General features: G+C 42.7%; 1 protein-coding gene across 2 annotated transcripts; it reads right to left on the bottom strand.

Moving 5' to 3' along the window:
- Positions 1 to 2,096: 2,096 nt before the first annotated feature.
- Positions 2,097 to 23,950, bottom strand: TAF5L (TATA-box binding protein associated factor 5 like). 2 transcript variants are annotated; one of them, XM_064158509.1, is made up of 5 exons: positions 23,704 to 23,950; positions 18,672 to 18,816; positions 13,857 to 13,961; positions 10,755 to 11,479; positions 2,097 to 5,525 (listed from the first exon to the last, which is right to left on the bottom strand). In XM_064158509.1, exons 2-5 carry the CDS (start codon positions 18,811 to 18,813, stop codon positions 4,728 to 4,730), a joined length of 1,770 nt encoding a protein of 589 aa, XP_064014579.1. In that variant the 5' UTR covers positions 18,814 to 18,816; positions 23,704 to 23,950; the 3' UTR covers positions 2,097 to 4,727. The 2 variants fall into 2 exon arrangements, with proteins under 2 accessions (XP_064014579.1, XP_064014580.1); XM_064158510.1 differs by lacking the exon at positions 23,704 to 23,950 and adding an exon at positions 20,014 to 20,363.
- Between the last annotated feature and the right edge of the window lie 128 nt (positions 23,951 to 24,078).

Genomic DNA, 24,078 nt, shown 5'->3' with positions numbered 1-24,078 from the left:
AGCCTTAATGATTCTATGAAAAATATTACCAAGGCAGAGAAGTTTTACTAGTATTTGGTGTTTGAAATACATTGAGCATGGTGAACATTGTTATTTCAGCCAGTTTGGGCTCCTATCCAGTACTTTTAAAAAACCACATATCTAATGTGCAGCATGATGGGATAGTCTTTGGCAAGGGATATTCAGGCAGTTAATTTAACTGTCACATTGGTGTCTGGTAACGGTACAGTTTTAGAGCCTGGCTCACTGTGAGCAACTAGACACCACTCAGAAGAAAGGCCATTTCAGGACTTTGTTGAAGAACCACTGAGCCTGGAGAACTAACAAAGTCAACAAAAGTTGAAATAAAGTTAGCAAAATGGCCTCTAGTCCTTATTTTTCTTGGCAACCCCAAAACATTTGTTAATGGAAATATCATTTCTGTAAAATGGTTTTGGACTTAAAGACACTTTTTAGAGACAGCTTTTTCACAAAGGAACCAGAATAGGGAGGAATAAGAAAAGCTTCACTGTTTGGAAAATTCAGATGTTGAGACTGAACAGCATGGGAGCACACTGCTCAAGGTATACCAGTATTAAAAGCAGGAAGGGCAACTTTAACATAGACCTGTGAATAGTACAAGTAGATCCCATACTGGTGTGTTTGCAGCATTTTATTTATTTGGGCAAATACCCTACCCTTTCATCAGTATTCAGTGTCTAAGCATGGACTTAGTCTCTATTTACTGACCTGGACTACCTGACACCTTTTGAAAGTGTTTTGCTGTCCATCTCCTTTATCAATTGAAGAGGTAAGAGAATAGAATGAAATAACATATAACCCTAACAAGCTAAAGAAGTATTTTTCCTCCTCACAAAGTCCAGATGTAGAACTTCTTGCTGCAGCAAACTGTGGAAGCTAGAAGCATACAGCTGGTAAATAAAAGGGATGAGACAAATTTAATGGAAACTAAATCCCATCAGCCAGCTATTGCAGAAACACAGCCTGCAGCTCTGGAGATCTGCTTAAAAACACATCCCAAAGCAAACTCAACAAGAGCTGTGAGAAGACAGAAGCTTATAAACCATAGAAGGATCACTGTTTATATGCCCTCATTCTCCAGGCATCTGTTAGCCACTGGCTGATACCATGCAGTGTCCAGCACTCCAATACTTTGCTGTGAAACAAAAGCAGTCATTTAGTAATTAAAATTTGGGGCTAGAATCTACAGAATTGCACAAATATATTCAAAATAACCATAGTGACTACTGCAGGTTGAAGAATACAAAGCATTTAGTCTGGTGAGCATTATCTGAAGGAGAAAGTCTCTCTACAGAGCATCAGCAATATGACTGCATCTCATATTGGTGTGTTTGGTTTTCTTTGTTGCTGTCACTTTGGTTTGTTTTTCTTCAAAGTGCCTGATTCTGGTCTGGGATTGTTGAGCTGCTTCACACTTCTGATAGCCAGCCATCAGGAGGCTGGCAGTGTCCTTCAACTCCAAGCATACAGAATGGCTACTACCAGAGATGAACTGCAGGACATGCCATCACTTAGAAAGGTCAGACATTTTCTGGTTAAAGGGTTTGGTAATTCACCAACATATAAAGTAGACAACAACAACAAAAAAAATTGCAAGCTGTCATCTTAACTTGTAGATTGTTTGGATGTTCTCAAGAGAAGTCTCTCAAGAAAAAGTCCAGAAGATGCGAGGGAAGCTGAAGAAAATTCTCTCTTAATACCAACAGCTTGTCTAGGAGACATTAGGATTGTGCCTCTGCTCTACAGAGGTACTTTAGAACATCAGAGCACACAATGAAGGTCATGCAGCACTACATAAGGAGGCCTTTTGGTGCAGTGTCAATCTCAGGAGGTACCTAGATCTTCCACATGATTTCAGCTAACCTACAAAACTGTGTCAGTACCCTGCTCTGTGACCTGCCATGTCAGCTCTGTGAAAAGCAAGCAGGAGGATTCCAAAATACCATACACCAAGTGAGCAAGACCACCAAATTGTGCCTCCAAGGGCTCCTATTGAACAGCACAGAAACAGCATGATCCTGCCCCCTTCCTTCCCATGCAAGCCAGAGCAAATTTCCCAGGAAGGGACCAAACAATTATTTTTTAAACTAAATGCTTTTAATAGAAAACAAAATACAAAATAACTCTTTCCAGAAAGCAGAAATATTTAATCTCTCCAAACAACAAACTAGAACGTGCTTTTTCTGCAGATCCTTGTTGTAAATGCTGATGATTTATCTCACAAAGTGTTCATGAAATTGATATTGGAACATTTTAAGAAAAATCCCAAACTGGCAGAGCTGCCTCTGTGTACACACAATAATTTAGTAATACTATTTCCCATGTCACTTTGTGTGTGTGTCTCTCTCCTCATCCTCCTCTCCCTAGGCTGCCAAATCCCATTTATGGAAGTACTTCTGTGAGGTGCAGTAGTGACATGCCTCATTTCCATTAGCAGTCCAAAGTCAGCTGCTTTAGTTCTGTTGTGCCCTCCCTCCAGGCAAGGCGTTTATTACCCTTCAAGCCACCACTGTTTCCTCCCTGTCTTCCCATCCTTGAAACACAGTGCAACCAGATTCAGAAAGATTCCTAATTAATGGAACATAAACACAAACACCACAGCTAATACCCAGAACCAAACTCAAATGGCAATGGTCTGCAGAGAGGTCAGATTCACATCTCCTTACTAAAACAAAGATGGTATTTACTACCTAGATAGTCCAAAATATTCCAGAAGTGCTATAGGGAGCTGCAATATTTAGGACCACTGTCACTGTAGAAAACATAATGTTCTTTTAATAGAAGGGTCTTTAAATGATGGTCCTATGTGAAACCAGTTAAACAAAACCAAAATGAAAACAATGGGTCAGTAGTCATCCACACACTTAAGCCTCAGTTAACAGTAGGTAAGATGTGCCCATTAATCAATGCAGGATATCTAAGTACAGGCAGCTTATCTGGTTGGCAGTTTCACTTGTCTGGACCAGGCTTTTGGTCTCCCCATCCCTACAAGCATAAAACTAGAATCTATACACATTTTCATCACTCTTTCCCTTATCCTGTTCAATAAACTTGGCTCCCTGATTGTTTCTAACACCTTGAATGGGTCTATCTTGCCTCCTTTATGATTTCCATTACCTTGGAAGAGCCAAGTTTGGCTCCTCAACCACCTTAGAAGGGTCAACCTTGACTTCTTGAAGGTCTCTACCACCTTGAGGCTAACCTTGGCTCTTCTCCTCTGTTTTATTATGGGTTTTTTTTGTTGTTTTTTTTTTCCTAGATTCAATTTTTAGGTTTTTTACAAGGGCTGGAAGGATGATCCAGAGAACTACAGGCCTGTTGGTCTGACCTCACTGTCAGGAAAGGTCATAGAGCAGGTCATCCTGAGTGCCATCACACATCACTTAGAAGACAACCAGGCAATCAGGCCCAGTCAACAGGGCTTTAAAAAAGGCAGGTCCTGTCTGACTAATCTGACCTCCTACAAGGTGACCTGTTTAGTAATGAGGAAAATGCCATGGTCATTGCCTACCTGGACTTTAGTAAAGCCTTTGACTCTGTCTCGCACAGCATCCTCCTTCAGATACTCAGGCCACAAGGCTTGGGTAAGTGCATTCTGCACTGGATAAAAAACTGGCTTAATGGCCAGGCCCAAAGAGAGGTGGTGAATGGAGTTAAGTCTGGCTGGTGCCCAGATACTTGTGGCGTCCCCCCAGGGTTCAGTACTGAGGCCTGTCCTCTTTAATATCTCGGTCAGTGATCTGGATGAGGAGATTGAGTGCACCCTCAGTAAATTTGCAGTGACACCAAGCTGAGTGGCTGTGTTGATCTGCTAGAGGGTAGGAAGGCTTTGCAGTGGGACTTGGACAGGTTAGATGGGTCAAGGCTAACTGTATGAAGTTTAACATGGTCAAGTGCCACATCCTCCACCTGGGTCACTACAACCCCATGGCAAGCTACAGACTTGAGGATGTGTGGTTAGAAACACTGGCCAGTGGGAACAGGGAGGTGATCATCCCCCTGTACTCAACACTGTTGAGGCCATGTCTCAAGTGTTGTGTTCAGTTCTAGGCTCCTCACTACAAGAGGGACATTGTGGTTCTGGGGCATGTTCAGATAAGTGCAACAAGGTTCATGTAGGGCCTGGAGAACATAGCTTAGGAGGAGTGTCTGAGGGAGCTGGGGTTGTTCAGCGTGGAGAAGAGGAGGCCGAGACCTCATCACCCTGTGCATCTACCTGAAGGGAGGTTGGGACCAAGAGGGGGACAGCCTCTCTTCTCCTTGGTGGCAAGCAAAAGGGCTAGAGGAAATGGTTTCATACTGCCCCAGGAGAGGTTCAGGCTGGATGTTAGGAAGTATTTGTTCACAGGGAGGGTTGTCAAACAATGGAATGGTCTGTCCAGGGCAGTGGTGAACTCACTACCCCACGTAGGTGTTTAAGCAGTGTGTGGACCTGGTGTTTAGGGACATGGTTTAGTGTTGACCCTTCAGTGCTGGGCTGGACTGGATGATTTGAAGTCTCTTCCAACCATATGTTTTCTGTGATTCTGATTCTGTGAACAGCAAGGACCTTTTTGTGGGCAAGACGTTTTAAAGCATTTGCATCACTCTGAATGAACATGCTTTTCAAGGGGGCAGAGGAAAAGAAGTGTTTCACAGTCAGTAATCATCTTGCAATGGACTCTTGCATTCAGTACACCTATCCCTTTCCCTAAGAAAAAAAATAATTAATGTTCCTGATTTTCTTGTGCAATTCCAGTCACTAGAAGAAGATTACAGGCCATAAACTGTACGCTCAGTACATTATTCATTTGTCCAGTATATACACCAACCAGTTCACTGGAAGACCCATCTGCAGGGGCATTGCAGTAAGTGTTCCGAATGTCCCAGACACGGACTGAATTGTCCATTGAAGCCGAAGCAATCAAACTGCTGTCGGGGCTAAAAGTAAGGCTGGTTATGTTGTCCGTGTGACCCCTCAGTTCTTTGTAAAGTGTTCCTGATGCTAAGTCCCACAGCTTTAGCCGCTGGTCTTCACCTGCTGACGCCAGGTACTTACCATTGGGAGAAAACGCAAGCGCTAACACAGGACCACGGTGCCCGGTGAAAAGACGTACGGAGTTGCCTTGCTGAGTGCTCCACAAGCGCACAGTTTTGTCTGTGGAGCCTGTGGCTAAGTAGTTGGAATTGGGGTGGAACTTGACACAGTCTACATCTGCCAAATGGCCTGCATATATTCGCAGTGGGTATGTCCGATCAAATGACCAGAGCCTTGCAGTGCGATCATGGGAACCACTGGCGAAGTACAGACTGCAGGGGCTAATGTCCAAATCCCAGACAGGATAGGCATGTCCTTGGTACAACACAGTGTTTGTAAAACTTCCGAGGTCCCAGTATCTGATAGACATGTCCTCAGAACAAGATAGGAGTCCCGAACTGTCTGAAAGGAACCTCGTGCTGTACACAGGTCCACAGTGTCCTCTCAGGATCTTCATTTCTGTGCCTGCACTGTCATCCTCTTCTTCCTGATTAGGAAGAAGGAAAAAAGAAACACAAAAGGCAGGCATGTTTATTGGTTCAACAAATACAGGAACCTCTGTGAGGAAAAAGGGCAGGTGTTAATACAGCAGGTATTTTAAATGTGGCACATTTTGTGCAGTCCTGAATCAGAAACATTGCTAGTCCTGAATCAGAAACATTGCTAGTCCTGAATCAGAAACATTGCATTTTCTACATCTAAGTACATGCAGAAAGAGATGGTGAGATAAGAATGTTACATAAAAGGTTTTATCTTCATTTTGGGTAGCCTCATCCTCACTCCAGAAGGCACCTTAACCTGGGGCTACATGCAAATAGGAAAAAGTATTTTATAACGTTTTTCTGCTTGCTAAAACCTACTTAGTCCTTGTTCATGTTCCACTAAAGTTTTGGCTAAGATGTTGAAGCAGATCCTGGCACCTGCTGTTTTGGTGTGGTCATTACTGGAAACGAATCTCACAGCAGAGAAAAAGAAACACATTACATCTTAAAATGCAGGAGATGGAAAGACAATGTTTGACAAGCTGTCTCATGAACATTCCTTCTTAGCCCCATCATGTGAACAGAAACCCAGTAAAGCCATATTATCTACTTCTCCATGCAAGCTCCATTACAATGCTTTCACACCCTTGTCCTTCAAGAACCTTTAAGAATAGCAAATGTACGCAGCTTATTTAGGTCCATTCAAAGAGAATGGCACTGGAAATCTCTGTATTCTGTAAATCTTCAAATCAAATACTAGAGTCACAGAGTAAAGGCCCTCTCGTTTAAAGACTGTTCAGTGAGCTAAAAGACTCTCCCAAGGAAAGGTAAGACTGAAAGCATACTCAAGGAGCACTGCTCAACACTCAAAGGCTACGGGCTGTCAGGTAGACACTTTTCCTCAGTACTGAATCAGTAACACTCATCCATGGACAATCTTTGCATGTCAAATTCAACACAACACTGTCTTGTTTGTAAGCCACCCCTTTAACTTTTATCATTGCAAACTGACCTGTTTCCTGCAGAAAAAGCACTTCCTGCAACAGGAGGAAGCCCTGTTCCCTAGGGGTGCTAGTCTGCTGCTGACCTGCAAAAGTTAGCATGCTCCAGGCAGCTTTCTCAGCTGATGCAATGTCTCACATCCCTCTGACCTCAAGACCCACAGTTTTGCTTCAGGCTTAGCAATAGCACTGAAAGTTCTTGAAATCTTACATCAGAGATGAGCAAACTCCAATTTGGCTCACTGTCTTTCTCCATCTCCAAAGTGTTTTTAAGCACTAGACAGCAAACCATGTTTAGAAATGCTAATTCTCTTCAGAGTAGTCAGTGCCCATGGAAGTTTTAAGAGGTGGCTGAGAGCCAACTTCATCTCTACTAAGGAGCTGAGGCAGAGAAAAATTGCAAGCTGTAGCATGCAAAGCCCTGCTCTTCCTCAAATTGCCTTTTCTACTTCAGATAGCACATTGCTTGCTGGAATCCACAGAATCTCTAGGCTATGTTACCACATTAAAGGAGAGATGCTGATACCTGCAGCATTTGCTAGTATTTAATTATAACCCCAAGTTTCCTGACAAGTTACCAGTGGACACCCATTCAAGTTACCCATAGTTTCTGTAAATTCTGCATGTCCAGGTACTTAACTTTATGCTGAAAGCAAACACATGCTCTTTTTCTCTTACAGAAGCAGCTTACTTGGCAATGCCTTCTGCAGCATGCAAACACACACTCATGTATGGTCACAGGCAGCAAATATTATCTTTGACTTCTGTTTGACACCCACTTAGCATAACAACTGCACCCTGCTGTTACAGCCTCCTACAAACAGCATACCTGTAACCTTCCCGAGTCTCTAAGTTTTTCCATTTCCTCTCTATCCAGTCAACCTGAGCACACTAACAAAGCAACTGGGAGTGCAGCCACTAAATTACTGCCTTGCAGAACCCAAGATTAATTTCTTGGTCAGATCAAGCATACTCTTCCATGCATCTCATGGCTACTACCACATAGGTGAGCATTAGCAGCAGCTATAGAATGGTTGCAACCTGTGTTACAAATCAGCAGGAAGGCAGGAAATCTGTCTTTGTAGTACTTTTTCAGGACTCAAATTTCACACACTGAATGTGCTGAGAACTAGACAGATATCTATTAGCACCTTTTCAGGTGGTTGCTACTGCAGGGTAGCATGAACAATTTGCATTTTGTTGGACAAGGAGTTCAGTTATAAAAGCCTATTTTAATCTACAAAATACATACAAACACACACTACAAGTTATCTTTTATTATTTGAACTATCCATTTTGAAAAGAAGAATTATCAAACTAGATTTTAGTAATAAAACTGGACAATCAATACTACTAAAATAAGCTTCAAAAATAACTTCAACAGTAAGCATGAAATCTTAGTGAGCAAGTATAAATTACAGCATTATATCAGTATAACATAAAAATAAGAAACTGAAAAGAACAAAATGTTAGCATACTTTGTTACACAGGACACCTTCCAAATGATATACCTAGGCACAAACTGCATAGCTGCTAAACTATTACTTAAATCTGTAAAGGATTTTTGCATGCAGTTATCTGGATCCCCCCAAAAAATTACTGCTGATGTATTTAACCTTGTAAGCAGCAAACAATTACCTCACTCACAAAAATTATCTTGATCCCCTACCTATCATAAACTTCAAGGGAATGAGTGAGCCTCAAAATGCAGTAATAGCCTCAAAAAAAGGCCAAACCAAAAAGACATCTCATACTCCTCCCTACCTTTGTGTTTTGGGTTTTTTTTAATTATTAAGAGGTCTTCCTCAGTGTTGTCATCTTTCTCATCCTGTAGTGCTCTTAAAATGTCAAAAGGGAAGATCTCTTATCTGCCTACAGAAAGGATCTCCTCCTAGTGGGGAAAGAGGAGGGAGCAGATTCCATGGCTTTCTTTGCAGGGCATTTATTAGTGCTCCCTCCCATCTATCATCCACCAAGATGTCAGCATCATTCCTGCTCATTACCATTTGATGGACTACTACTGCTTAAAGTCAGAGTCTTAGGAGCAGAGCTGACTGGTGTCAACTCTTCTTCTTCACTAAATTAAAAGGCTGCCACTTTTGTGGCGCAAACTGAGTATTACAATATCACCAAGGTTGGAAGAGACCTCACAGATCATCAAGTCCAACCCTTCACCACAGAGCTCAAGGCTAGACCATGGTATTGGTAGTACCAGTGATGAGCAAGCCAAAGTTGCGAAGAGACAAATACATCCATTTGCAGAGCTGCAAACCTACATTTTTATACTGGACCTCAAGTAAGAGAGACTAAAAAGTGGCATTTGTGAGATGCTACTATAAAAGAAAATAGAATAGTAAGCCTCCCCTGTGCCAAGAAAGAAGACAGCACTAGTGAAGTGCACCAGGGTATTATACTGAGCAAAATTCACTAGAGCTGCACCTAGGAGATGATCTTGACCTTAGTGACACAAAGGTTTTGCATGTACTAGAAAAAAAGTCTCTTAACATTTTTGCCAAGTTTCAATCTCATCTCTAAAACATATATATACACACACCTGTGTATTTTCACTTAATGTTTGCTCCTGCACACTGGAATTTATTTCCTTTGTAGTCAAATAGCTGGCTTTCATTTGCAATTGAGACATGCAAACAGCAGTATGTTCAGGCTGGTATTCTCCCTTAACTTTGAACTCCTGATCAGGTCACTACTTGTTCTGTCAGTGGTGGAAGTTATTCATGGCAATGCTGGCTCTGATCTGTGCTGGTCTTTGACCAGTTTTTGGTTACAGACCTACGCACGAATACCACAGCACATGATACACAAAATATCAAATAGCCAACAAGTGCCATTTGTACTCAAGCTTCCATGGCTGTTTGGTAATATACATACAATATCCAAATATGTGCCTACATGCCAAAAAAACATACATACAACACTCCTGTTTTTCTGGAGCGAAAAGAATTGACCTGCTGCTTTACTAGAGAAATTCTCCCTTGTTGAAGGTTATTGACATGTGTTTTCTATAACAGGCAAACCACAGTCAGATGTCCTATGAACTCTAGCAGCTTATAATGAAAATAAGTCCATAGCTCCATCTTGAACTAGTGTGACTCACTTACCTGCTCACTCTGCAGAAAGGGTTAACCTGAGAAGCAGTGCCTATGCCTGCTGTACTATCTCACCTCGATGCCTGCCTCTAGTTCTCAAGCTGACTAACAAAGCAGGAATCACAAATCTCTGCATACATACACCAAGCTCTCTGCACTCTTCCAAAATAAACAAAACTCTGCCACTAGGTATTTTTAATGAGAAGAAAAACAGCAGAAAAAGGGTGTTTCACTTGCTAAGTGCTCAACAGATGAACAAATGAGACACTTTTTTTCTCTCCTCCCTTCAAGAGAAGAGTGATTAAACAAAGAGTCATCACAAATTCTGAATATCTAAAAATGCCATATAGGTAGCTGTGGCAGAGGGGAGGAAAAATGTGGCTTGAAGACGAAAAAGCCCAAAAAGTAAACTGGAAGATGCTATCTAGCCTGGCATGTGAAGGCACACATCTCTCTCCTTTCCTCCAGCGCTCCAGAGTGGGAAGCCTCTGAAGTTTCTACACTGCATTCCTTAACACAGACATTTTGCACTTTTTTTCCATGATAACTCTTCACCTGCAGTTGAGTCTTAAAATACAATTTTGCACTTGGGCATGCCTCTTCCTTTCTGAGGTTTCAGACCAGTCTCTTAGTTCTTTCCTTACTTTTTCTCTATTTTCCTCTTCCTGCATCTCTCCCCTTTTTGCCACCATTCTGCCTGCTTGCTCTGAGTCACTTTCTAGTTTTCCTTCACTACAGAGTGTTTTTACTGCCTGCATCTCCTTGTTTCATCTTCCCATCTATAAAAAGGCTCCCTGTTCCTCAGGCAAGGGAGCTTTCTCAGGTCACCTGTCCTTACCAGGATGCCTGTGTACTGTCATTTATTCAAGGACAGCTGCAAGAGGGAACTCAGCACCTAGGACTAACAAACTATGATCCTCACACAAACTCACTGCACCTTAGTGCAGCACTTACAGCCACTGCAGGAAAGAACAAGGATAAGAGTATGGTATAAAATTTGGGCATTCTAGCAAACAAGTTGCAGACCAGCCAAGCAATCTCCTGAGACATTACTAGATACTTCACAATGCATGCCTACAATAGGTCAGCAGAAAGGGTAGGAGTGGGAAAAAAGGGGTATCCAGACCTCCTCATCCAGGATGTCACAAGCCAAACGGATGTGGGACACATCAACGAGGTGGGGCTCAGATTTCAGCTTCCTGGAACGCAGGCTCCACAGCTTCACACACGAATTATCAAATCCAGCAGCAAGCAGCTTGCTATTTGGTGAAATCTCTGCAGTGTTCAGCAACTGCTCCGTGTTATAGAAGGCATAGAAACAGATGGTTGTTAAGGAAGGGGGCCCATCCTTGACACGTTTAATACTGTCCTGCAGTAAATCCAGTGCTGCCTCGTTCTGCAGAATGGAAGCTGGCACATCACTGGGTTCCAGGCCATTGCTCTCATTGCGTGAGGAGCTCCCACCAGCATAGAGCTGGTAGTCAGTCCTCTTCGCAGGCTGCACATCCAGGTGAATGTGCAAGGTCAAGACTTTGCACAGGGCATTGTTGTTGTCACTTTGGAGGTAGCGAAGAAGGTAGTTGTAGCTGTCCTCTTGAAGGCGGATGACATACTTGTTGTCCAGAAAAGCCCGAAGCTTCAAGTTGGACAGGATATCTTGAATAGTCATGGTAGTCTGCAACTGTTCAATGATATCCTTCTGGCTGGCATTCTGCAAGAACATGCCATGGAAGCGGCTGTAGAAACTGTCCACTGTGCTTTTTAGGCCGTTCTGGACCATGTTCAGATGGAGGTAGACGAAAAGGGGATACAGAAGAGGCATCACTTCATGGCTGTGCTGAGAATCTGAATCTGTATAAAAAACAGCAACAAACTTTGAGTGATTTTTCAACTCTTCATGGAGAATAAAGCAGAGCAAAGAAAATTACTGCAAAAAGTCTTGACAGTGGCATCAGAGAGCATGCAAGAGGAGGCTTCTGTTGGCACATCACATCTAAGTGGACCTCTTCTGTCATCTTGAGGGTATACCGGTAATAACAAAATCTAGGGAACTGAAAACACTTTTTAGGTGTGGGCCAACAATTAAAATATTGCCTCCTAAAACACAATGGCTGAATTTTCCTGTTTAAGAAGAAAACCTGGTGTTTTTTAATCCAATAAATGGACCTTAACATTTACTCAATATATTTAAAATAGTATTTAGTCCAAGTCAAAGTTATTTATCCAGCTTGTGTTTGCCTAAACTTTGGCAGCTTTTTTCCCCCCCTCTCAGCTTCAAAATAACTTGCTTTGGACAGAGCTGACTTGTCTCCAGGGGAAAGGAAGCTGGTTTCCAAAACGTACTGCAATATGCAGTGCTCTTGTTTTATTTCTGTGCATGTTCACATGCGCTGTTTCTCTCTCTCTCTCTCTCCCCCTCACTCTGCCAAGGCAAATCCCAGCAGTAATTCCTAGTACACAGTGTAACGAACTCCCGATTAGGCAGTTCTGTACCTTGCTGACTGATCTGTGCAACAGCTCCACCCCTCCACCAGCTTCTCTGGACTGTTTTCCTCCCACATTCAGCTGGCTGCAAGGAGCTCTAAGTAATGGAGCCCTGCTGTAGAGCACCATGGCAGCATACAGGACCACACTGAGTTAGCAAAGGGCTGAATAGCTTAAATTACTGAAACAAAACAGGCACTACTGATCTCTAACAGGATTGCTTCTTTTCAGCTTTTCTTCCTTCTTACTACTCAACAATTCATACTCTTTTTTCCCCCCTTCCCGCTGATCACTCTTTTTTACTTTCTCTGGTCCATACTGCATCTGTCTCCCATTTCTGTATAACTACAGAGCATGTGTGCAGTGTATACACACCTATTAGCTTATTTAGGCATTACTTTCCCACTGAAACTGGGCCAAAGCCAGTGAAAGCAGGGGTCTCCACAGAGTAAAAGCTCTAAGCAGCCAGCAGGTGTTCTAGACCAGAAATGCAATAAGGGGGAGGTCCTAATTCCACAATTGAGAGAAAAAGGGAAGGGATAAGTTAACAAACCCAGGGAGAAACAAAATGCTCCCTAGGAATCCTTGAAACGAGGTTATGGGAGACAGGTCTGTCTAGCCTGGAGAAGACTGAGTAGGTATCCAGCTGCTGCCTTCAGTGCCCTCCATTAGGGAGGAAAAGGAGCCAGTCTCTTCTCAGAGGTGCTCAGTGAAAGGATGGGACACAAGGCGATTAAAATAAATGCTCACCAAACTGTTCAGCCCTGCAGCTGGGGCCCAGAGGTGTGGCAGTGTCCACACTTTCTGATTTTCAAAACCTCTCTGGATAAGGCCTGGAGCAACTTGATCATACTCTGATCTTGCCCTTCTTTGAGCAGCTGGTTGAATTTGAGACTTCTAGAGTCATTCCTTAAGTACTCAGTGGTCCTAGTCCCCTGCCTACTTCTCAGCATCTCTGAAACGGGCAATGTTAACTTGCCGGCTAGCAAGTTAACTCCCCTGCAAAACCATCAATTTTTATATTAAAGAAATCAAAACCATGCAAGAAGGATGAAAAAAATTAAACCAGTCAATCTGAAGAACAAAACCAAGCTCAGCATTTCCCCAAGCAGTATTTAAGGCACTGAACAGAATAATCATACTTCAAGAATCTATCAAAGCAAAATGATTTACCTCCAACAAAAATGACACTAATGTGCAATAGTGTTGCACTACTGTGGATAGCAAGGGTAATAACATTTCACTGCTTTCTGCTTTCACTGGCCTCCTTCCTGCTCCTGTCAGCAACTACAAGGAGTATTAATCCCAGTGTTACACACACTGACATCACATCCCTTCACTGGACAAATGAACATGTGCCCAAAGATGGGAAGAGTGGCAATCTCACTTTTCCTTAGTGCTGTTTTCTAAAAATCCTACCTGCTTTCTTCTTCCCACATTTAGGGCTCATTCCCTAACGTGGGGAATTCCTGGGGATGTTCCCAGGAATACCTTAAAAAATTCATTTAAGAGTTATGACCAAAAAGACACCCTAGTTGTCTTCTGCATCACACCACAGAATGAGAAATTTTAAACTGTTTGCCACATCCCTTCAGTCTTAAAGCCAGTACAGATAAATTTAAGGTAGCAAATTCTCCCTTTAAAACAAACCAGTCATGAGTAAAATTAAAACACCTAGAAGACAGAACAGAACTACGCTCATTTCAGCTACTTTCCTCTTCCTTCCTTGCTTCCCGATATTTACCTGTGAGAAAATTGCGTAATCGTCCAAATTGTACTTCGTATTGCTGTGGCTCTGCCAGGCAGGGAGCTGCAGACACAACATTGGCACAACCAGATTCAGATTGGACTGTGAAATAAAGTAAGTAAAAATTAAACTGGGATTTGAGGAGTTTGTCTGTACGCCTGGAAACAAAGCTTCTTGTAAAACCTATGACCAAAATGACATATCATCTTTAAAACTGCCCAGAGATGACAAGTCTGAAGCATCAAAATGCAGCATTAACAAACTAGACAGATCATGAGTAAATATACTGAAAGCTTAAAAAACAATAAACCTTAAAATCTCAGCAAGCTGCTCTCCCCTAGAAGTCATTTCTAAGTTTTCATATGCAACCTTAAGCTCTGAAGAAATTTAGAGTAACATCATCACACATCCCTTGTAAGTTTTACAAGATATTCAGTGGTTGTACTATTTTTAACTTGCAAAAGATAAGCAATCTCTAAGTTTGTCCAAAACACAGCTTCTTTTTCAGCAGGACCTACCAAACAAAGGTCTGCAGTGACACTACTTCAGAGTTTCAAATTCCTTGTCCCAGTGATAATTTACAACAAACAAGTGAAAATCATAATTTATCAGTGTCCTGGATGTGAAAACACACTGAACCTGTAAGAAAACACTTAACAATTCTTAAATGTGTCCTGCTCTCTGAGTATTTTAAGTTAAAGGGCAGCTAGTATCTGACCACAAACCCAGTTGTTATGGTCTCCTGAGAACAAATGGCAACTTTGGTGAAAGTGGTTCTTAACTGCTTAGAAAGGGTTGTTCTCTGGCACCAAACCTTTGCTCTTCTAACCTCTCAGAATCCACCAGAGAACTTTGCACAAGTTTACAGGCCAACACACCCTAAGCATATACAAACACTGGCGATTATAAACAGAAGTTACGAAACTAAGTCACACGTTTATCTGCTCTAAGGAAACCAAAGAATGACAAGTAGTTTCACTGTTTTCCTTTACTGTCTTTTTTCAATAGTTATCTTCCCCTCTACAAAACCTATTTTTATTACTTCCACTTTCAACTTCTAACTTCTTTTAGACTTCTCTGCTCCCCTGATTTCCGTCCTTTCTCTTCACCTTCCCATTACTGAGTTTTTGATTTATAGCATTTGGCTCACGTACAGAAGCACAACTGACAGCTTTGGAAGTCTATAAACATCACCAAATGTTCACGTGCTGAAGAGATAGGCCAGCCTCCAGCTCATCTCAATACTTCTACTTAGGAAGAGATCAGCACATGGTATACTGTCAGCCTGTTGCTACTTTGCCCTCTCTCTCAAGACACAGTCTATCTTCCAGGAGCTCATGGAAATACAGGAGGTGCATTTAGCAACTCTTCAGGGCAAGCAGAATTCAGCACTGAAAACAGAAAGTAGAGCTATGCTCATCATCCCTTTATAGGGAAAAAAAATGGGGCTTCCAGAGACAATCCCCATATCTCTCTCAAATCAGTTTAGAAATAAACAAGTGACTTACTGAAAGATTACACTTGAAAAACACACTGCACTTTTTACAGTTTGGCTGCTTCAGAAACTCAAAGCTGGTAAGAACTCCAGGCTCACTTACTGGTATTACTTAACAGGTACAGCAAAAAACGTCTGCTATTCAGACCAAAGATTCATTATAATCAGTATTTGGCATGAGAAAGTAAGCTGCAGATATAGCAACTAAAAATGCTTAGAGACAATTTTCAATGCCACCCATAGTATTAACTGTAAAAGCAAAGAAAAACAGCAATATCAGGGCCTGTCTTTTATACTGTATCACAGAGTTACATACAAGGGTCATGGGATCACAGGTTGTTAGGGGTTAGAAGTGACCTAAAGAGATCCAGTCCAACTGCCAGGTCAGTTCTTTGCAGCATTCTGGTGGCCTCATTTCAGCAGGAATGAGAATGACTTGTCACCTTGCTCATGCCATGCAAGCACAACTTACTGACCTTGGCTTTATAAGGTACTTCCTCCATGCCACCTATTTTAGTTACTTAATGCAGAGAAAGTTAATTCCAAAAAGAGGAACATCACCTTTGGAAGCGATGTCTGACTGGGCAATCATTATGCCCTACTGTTTCAGTAACGATGCCAGTGCTTGTTCTCATCAAGAAAATACTAAGTGAACTCTACATACCAGACAGTTAAAAGAAGTTCAAATTCTATTTTTTTTCCTTTCAAGACATTATACCAACCAGAATAACAAAAAGGATCAAGAGCTCGACCGATTCCAAAGTAAGAGTAAATTTTCAGGCATATTGTTCTCCTGGTGGAAATGCACCACTGGCCTGGTCCTTCTATTATATCAATATATCTACTATAGTTTCTTCTTCACCTTCCCCAAAGGCCATAAGAAAATCTGCTGGAAACCTCTGCTCACTCACTCCTAACTGGAAGACATGGACAGTATTCTACAGGTCTTGTGTGCCGGCAATGAATAGCATTACTTCCAGCTAACTGTGAACAGTGTTTAACCACAGCTGACTCCTTTTACATAAGTGTGATGACATCATTTTAATATTCCTTCAGAAAGTCCTATGTACTAGTACTCTGGGCAATATTAGAGGAACCTGTTCCTTAGTCACTCATTCTGTCATTATTCTTCTAGTTTTCTACACAAATATAGGACAGTCACAGGGAAAATCTGGGCTGCATTTTACTGCAGATGTGATCAGATGGGGTGCTAGATTGTGTCATCTGGGTTCCCTTTCCCATGGAAGGTTGGACCAATGATCTTTCAAGGTCCCTTCCAACCTTGGCTGCTCTATGATTCTGTGAAAACAGCTGTACAGATATGGCAAGTTTATGAAGCAATGGAAAAGGACTCTGAAAGGTGATGAAAAGAAATGCTGAGGTAAAACTAGTAAACAAAACTATTTAAAACCAAAACACAGAGAACACTTCACTGTAAAAGAAGAAATCACAGAATTGAAGACAGAAGTAAGCAACTCTCCCTTTTATACAGGCTGGTTAATTTAGAAGTCAAACAAAAGAGCTGAACAAAGAATGCTGAGTTTTATTAAGGAACATGTGAAAATATCTTTGGAGAAAACAATATCTTACAGCAAAATAAAGCAACATAGGCTTTAAAAATAGGGTGAGGTTATTATTCAGCTAAGGTTGGAAGAGACCTCTGAGATCATCCAGTCCAACTTATCACCCAGCCCCACCCAATCAACTAGACCGTGCTGGCAAAACTAAGATGACTGCAGCAGTATTTTCAGCCTCTTATCAGAACAAGGACAATTTAGGGTTTTCTTTTCCAACAGTCATTCATGGAACTGCAGCATACTCACTGACAGCGTACTATGAGTGTATTTGACAAGACGTAGTAAGCAGCTGAATACTTGAGAGCAGACCATTTTCCATTCTAATGAAAACTGATGACTAAGTTCTGAATCCCTAGCCACAAAATCCTTGCACTGACAAAAGGACACAGAGTTGTAAAAAGGAATTTAGTTACAATATTTGGTGAAAGATTGGTGAAAAGATGAAACTCAACCACACTCATTCACACTCCCTACTGAAACATTTTTTTCCTAAGTGATGTCATATGAGAATGCAAGGTTTTGTAACCCAATTAATTTCTCCTACATCAGATACTCATGTCTTCCTTGTATGGTTGGTCCTAAGTTATAATCTTACTTCAAGACTGACTCCTTCCTAACCACCTCCCACATAAAACCAAGAACAATTCAGCATTTTAGTTTCATTCTGAAGGCTCTTCTGAAAACAGTAGGGAAGCAATGAGTACTAAGAAGATGTAACTAATAACAAAATATTACCTAAATCCCTTCAGGTCTGTGAGAGAGTCAGCCTGGACATTTAACCACAAGTCACACATCTTTGGATTTTAACTATGACAAAATAATCTAGAAGTGGAAAGAGCTACTTGGGCATCCAATCTTATCTAGCCACAAGCACAGAGCTATGCAGCAACTAATGTTTTGTCAAATCAAGATTGATCACAAGTAACTAAGACGTCCAGCAGACTTACTCTGGAAGACTGTCACAGTTCTCAGCAGCTTTAACAGAAAACACTTTATCTTTACACTTTCACTCCAAGACCAACCTAGTATTTTCTCTTTAGTGTTCATAACCTCCACATGGTTGGCATCTTTTCAATATCTGTATGCAGTCAAGCAGTAGCATAGTTTGTTATAACAACAATAATAATAACAATGAAGACTGTCACAGACACGATTTGAGAAGTAAGTAGCACAGCAGAATTCAGAAGTCTTTAAGAAAGGTGAGAAAAGGCACACAGGGAAATAAACTCTTACTCACTCAAGTCTGTTTGGGTTTTGGGTGGGTTTTTTTTTTATATCTCTAGTGACATAGTGGAGCTTTCACAACTAGAAAGCTGACTAGGCCAGAGAAAGGAACAGCCATTTCACATGATATAGTTCTCCTTGAGTACAAAGGTACAATAGATTTTCTTGTTTCTACTTAACTCCTCACCTAGGTTCTTCTGTCCCAAAGCATTATCAGTCAACAGACTGTGTCTTTGAAATACAGCGTATGCATTTCCCACTATCCTGACCTGATATTTCAGCAGGTTTCACTGACTGTGAATCTCACTGTTTTACACATTCATCCCCATTTTCATTCTTCATACAAGTTTGAGCTTTACAAGTTCATAACAAATGCCAACTTCACACTGGGAAATTTTTTTTATTCCAAAAGGAGAGCTGCCCATATGTAAATCAAGTAAAATTCAAGTAGTTAGCAGTATACATACACTTGTCACAACTCTGCCAAGAAATACACAAGGAACACATCAGGGTTACCTGTGAGATTAGCTGCCATCTCTTCAGCAGTCTGACACAGCCTCAGCCCTTGTTTTAGGGGACCTTCTGAGTCCACATACTGACGACGCTTGAGGTAGCAGGACACTGCCATCTGAATCTGTTCTGTGCGTACACGTTTCATGACCTCAAAAAAGAAAGAAAGAAACGATGAAGCTCTTGTTGTGTAGGTGTTCCCTGAGATCAGCACACAAAATAGCTATATCAAAAGGGCTCAGTATTGGCATTGCTGAAATCAAACAATTTTGTTACTTGAACTACGAAACAAAATCTTTATGTGTTTGCTTCCTAGTATTCTAGACACTCTGAATCAGATCCATGAAGGTATTTTTCTCAATTCAACTTATTTCAGCAAGGAATCAAGAATACTTTTGAGAATTATGGACTAAATCTGCAATAGTGAAGTGATTTTCCCTGTTTGTTTTTCCTAAAAGTAACTGACAAAAAGGGAATGTTTCTCCACCTTGCTTTTGGGCAGTAGCAGTGTGGGATGGTGTCATTGTCTGATCTCTCTGCTTGATAAGCCAAGAAAAGAATTCCAGAATAGTCAAGAGCATGAGCAATATAATGCATGAACAAGGAAACTTCAGATCATAAGACTTTAATTCCCATACCTATTTGGTGAATTCAAGAAGCAAGAGCTGGTTATATTCAGACTTTCAGCTATTCAGTCAAGTAAGTCCCCAGGAAAAACAAAAACAACCCAAAAAATAAAATAATCAGGGAAGTTAAAACAAAAGCAGGGCCTTCTGCCTTTTTAAGTTTTCTTACAGGGAAGTCAAATAAATGACAAAAACCCAAACAAACCAAGAACCCCCCCAAAAACTTTGAAGTTTACTTTGTACAAATTTTGAAAGCCATCTTCACTAACACTACTTGGTAGTATCTCAAAACCAAAGAGAGCCCAATAATTGATTACAAGCCAGGGGCTAAAAGCTAAAAACCTTGGTTATATGAATGCAATTGCTTTCTTGCTGTTCAAATAGTTCCTGATTGTCACCAAGCCTGTGTAAAAATCAATGGCTATTGCAAAGAAGTTCAGATAATCTAAAAGATTTTAAATAAAGTAGAACTAAGTAATAATTTTATTCTACCAGGACAGGTAAAGCCTACCTCAAGATAGTTCTACACCTTACAGCCCACTACCATTTACCTGCATGTGCTTTACAATTAGACAAGGTTTCTGGTTGGAGCAGCTAAATATGATTAAACACAACTTCACAGAGAGACAGAGATGTCCTCCTCCTCAAAAGAATCATATTTCTAACAAAAAGTCTACTTTAAAAATATGATTACAAATAAGCCTTTTCTAATAGCCACTCACACTTCAGTGTTTATCCCTGTTGTTAGCACAATAAGCTCTCTACGAAGTTCCAAGTGGGGTGGGATGCCAGGCTTCAGCAAGTTACTTCAAACAGATACATGGAATTGCACTCATGCTTTGGCAAAAAAAATAATCTTGTAAGTATTTCCTTTTGTTCTCACAGGTGAAATACCTGTTGAGTGTGGGGAAGGAGCATCAACAAGTATGAAGCTTTTAAAGCATTTCCAGATAGACCTATTAAAATCAAGAGCTTCAACCACAACTTTTTCTACTCCAAAAGCAAGGTTTCTTTTCATCTTCCTTGCAATTAAGGAAATCATATCTGAGACTTTATCTGCTGTGCAGAACTAGAAAAGACAGAATTCTAATGAAGACCATGATCAAGGGTGGAGGCAGGGACAGACCAACATCTTAACCACCTTCCTAAGAATTACTCTTAGCTGAGCTTCAGAATGCACTTTGTTACCCGTCGCTATTTCAGCCAGCAGCATGCACTCACATACAGGCAACACGCACAGGTCCACTCTAACACCTCTGCAAAGTCTGACACACAGATAAAGTTAAGGTAGCAACTTAATTATATTTGAGGTGCTCTTATAGATGCTTATTTTGGGTCTAGAAATGCTTTTGGAGAGTTTGCATCTAGATTGTTCTATTTGTCTTATAATCCAAAAGAACTTTGTTCCCACAACAGCATGGAACAGATTCCACTAAGTGTTTTTGAAATTATTTAGCCAGTCACAGCTGTGCAAACCAGCCTCAGGTGTGTAGCTCAACTGCAAAGAGAAAGCACCTAGAAATATCCTCATCCATACTTTTCTGCTTCAATTATGGGATCAGTTTGTGCTAGATTAGACTTGGTGAGAAAACCCTTATTCATTATGGCACAATACACATGTACAGATAATTCCTCATAAGCTTGTAATGGATCAGAGAAACTGACAACTGGTGTGCAAAAGATGCACAACTCCAGAGATCTTTTGAAATGACAATGACAAACAAGAGGAGCACTGTGATATTTTTTTCCAGCTGCTGAACAAGCAGAGAGAAAACACTCAGTTTGAAATAACAGCCAAAAAAAAGCAGTATGCTACCCAGCAGTCTCAAATTCTAGTATCAGGAATGGACATTTCAGCAGAAGCAGAGAAAGGCCTGGAAAAAAAGCAGATGATTCCAGTCCAAGCTTTTTCAGAGCTTCGGAGATAACAGGGAAGTCCCAGTTTCCTTGGTCATGGCTAGCAAGTTCATGTTTGCAGCTGCTTTACACACCCTGTACAGTTTCTTGCTCCCATCATATGCCTGGTATAATTCTTCCAGCAGTCACCACAGTGAGTGTTACAAGTGGTATCTCAAGGAGATCTCTTTCGTTACTCCAAACAGGAGCTACCTTACAAGAAATGTATCCACCAAGAAACACCTGTTGTCAAACACACTGTCATCCCTACCTTCATTTCAGGTTTCTTCATTTATTTTGCCTTTATACTTGACCCTCAGCATTACAGAGAGCAACATCTCAGGGGCAGGGAAAGCATTCATAAACAGTGCAGGAAGAGCAAACCCAGTAGTTCTACCGATACTGTTTATCAAGCCCTCAGAAATAGAGTATGTCATAAAATAAACATAAGTATGGCCTGCCAAGATGTCTTTAGCTGGGTTCAAACCGAGTCAGTTCACAACAGGTCAAGGATGCACAATTTAAAGGCAGAAAAGGAGAAGCCTGTCATTTTAACCTCCAATCAGTTTTAAGACTCTAGGCTCCCACCACTGAAGATAACCTCCAAAATACTAAACAAACTGAAAGCATATAGAGATCCCTGTCCATGCCTGCAGAAAGCTGGAAACAATCAGAAGCCCTAGCTGCCTCATTCTTCTCAGAGAGAATAATAAATACTAATGCCCTGAACTATTTTTACTGCTATGTGAAATAAATTAAGAGAGAAGAAAAATCACATCAGGAGTCTGCACAGTTACATTGCAGCATCTTCCTGTAACGTGAAAAAAACAGAGCATGAAAAAAAAAAGTATTGGGTTCATTTTTTGAGGAACCAGATACACTGAAGTTCTTCTTTCCTTGAAAAGCTGGAAATAAGCTGTTTACTAAGCACTTGGAAATTAATTTCCTGCCTGTGCTACATCTTGAGTACAGGTTTAGGCAGAATCCGTGGCCTTGAAATGTTCCTGATACAGACAGGCAAAAAAGAGCTTGAAAACCAGCATCAGAAATACGGCGTTCCTGTACTCCTTTCAGCAGGCCAAGGAGAGACCTGCGAGCATCAGAGAAGAACAGAGGACAAGCTATCTTAAAAAAAACAAACAACCAAACCAGTAAAACAACCCACAAAAGCACATTTTGAATGTTCTCTACCAAAAACTGTCTCAGTCCTCAGTGTTGGACAGAGAAGTATCATCTTTTCTCTCTTAACGCTACAGGTAAAATTTGGAGTCTAGCAACACTAAATCACCTAAATTTTAATTCTGTGTCATTAGTGTAAGATTTACAGATCAGGATAAGCGAAGATAAATGTATACAAAGGTAACTGTGAAGCTAGAGGAGAGGGACTTTATATCACAGTATTATTAGGATTGGAAGAGACCTCACAGATCAAGTCCAACCCTTTACCACAGAGCTCAAGGCTAGACCATGGCACCAAGTGCCACGTCCAATCCTGCCCTGAAGTGCCCCAGGGACGGCGACTCCACCACCTCCCCGGGCAGCCCATTCCAGTGTCCAATGACTCTCTCAGTGAAGAACTTTCTCCTCACCTCCAGCCTAAATTTCCCCTGGCACAGCCTGAGGCTGTGTCCTCTCGTTCTGGTGCTGGCCACCTGAGAGAAGAGAGCAACCTCCTCCTGGCCACAACCTCCCTTCAGGTAGTTGTAGACAGCAATAAGGTCACCCTATATGTGCGGTGGCTGCAACTCAGAAAAGCTTTTGCCCATTCTGCTATGTTGGGTTTTTTTTCACCCGTGAAGATAGAGCCAAACACTGTGCTTCACTCGTTTCACCTCCACTGTGCTACCTGGACAGGACTCCTCTGCCTATCACACACGACCTCATGCCTTCAGCCTCCACCACCTAACCGTGCTCAGAGCGAATCGTGTTGCCGGACCAAGCGCCGCTCACCGGTAGGCCCCGCGAAGAGAAACCCCACGAGGACCCACGCCCAGAGCCCTGCGGCGCCCCCAGCCCGTTCCAAAGGCGTCCCGGGCCGCCGATGCCCGAGCAGTGCTGCGGGTGGGACGCCGAAAGGACGCGAAAGCACGAGATCCCGCTCCGTAAGAGTTAAACAGACACAGGGAAAAGCGAAGGGAAGAGAGGCAGTGCGGCAAGAGGCAGCTAATTAAACCCACGCACTTCTTCAAGGGAGGAAAAAGAACACCACGAGAAAAGCCCACCCCACTACCTCCGGGAGCTGCGAAGCAGCCCGGCCCTACCCTTACCCGCGGCTGCCCCCAGGGGCCGCGTCCGTGCCCGAGGCCCTTCCCCCGGGGCCCGCCAGCCTCCCGGGAGCCTCTGACCGGGCTGGGCCTGGCCTGCGGGCCTCCGCCACGAGGCGGCTCGGCGGGACGCCCGGGGCTCGCTCCCGCTGTCGGCCCGCTGGCGCCGGTCCTCGCCCGCGATCCCCTACCCGAGCCCCGTGCGGCCCTCGGGCCGCAGCTTCGCGCCGGTCCCCACTCCCCGCTACTCACTGAGCATCACAGGCGGCGGCGGCGGCGGAGGGAGGCGGGGGCCGGCGGGGGGCGCTGTCACTGCGCCCAGGGGCGCGATGCGTTGCCGACTGGCGCGCCGCCGCTGCCGCCTCCCCTGCGTGCTGGTGGTAGTGGCGCTAATGCGGCCGGTGCTGCCCGGGAGCCGGTGGCAGCTGCCGGCGGCCGCTCCATGTCTGACACACGCCGCGACGGGCGGGCGGGCGAGCGGGGGAGGGTGAAGTGGGCTGGGGCCACCCCGTGCGCAGGCGCCCTCCGGCTGCCAATGGGCCGAGCTCCCCCGCCCAGGCCGCCTCCGCGCTCGGCGCTCGCCTAGCGCTGCCTGGCGGGGACAGAGGTCAGCGAGGACAGAGGTCA

Source organism: Pogoniulus pusillus, chromosome 18, assembly GCF_015220805.1.
Source record: "Pogoniulus pusillus isolate bPogPus1 chromosome 18, bPogPus1.pri, whole genome shotgun sequence".
In the NCBI taxonomy this organism is placed as follows: Eukaryota; Metazoa; Chordata; class Aves; order Piciformes; family Lybiidae; genus Pogoniulus; species Pogoniulus pusillus.
This window is presented reverse-complemented; position numbering and strand designations above follow the sequence as displayed.

What these genes read in the sequence shown, in the direction of transcription:
- TAF5L (XM_064158509.1), bottom strand. Translation starts at nt 18,813, where the DNA reads ATGAAACGTGTACGCACAGAACAGATTCAGATGGCAGTGTCCTGCTAC. An exon ending in GATGGCAGCTAATCTCACAG is followed by an intron (nt 13,962 to 18,671) that starts GTAACCCTGATG and finishes TTTATTTCACAG; the next exon opens with TCCAATCTGAATCTGGTTGT. An exon ending in ATTACGCAATTTTCTCACAG is followed by an intron (nt 11,480 to 13,856) that starts GTAAATATCGGG and finishes TTTTTTATACAG; the next exon opens with ATTCAGATTCTCAGCACAGC.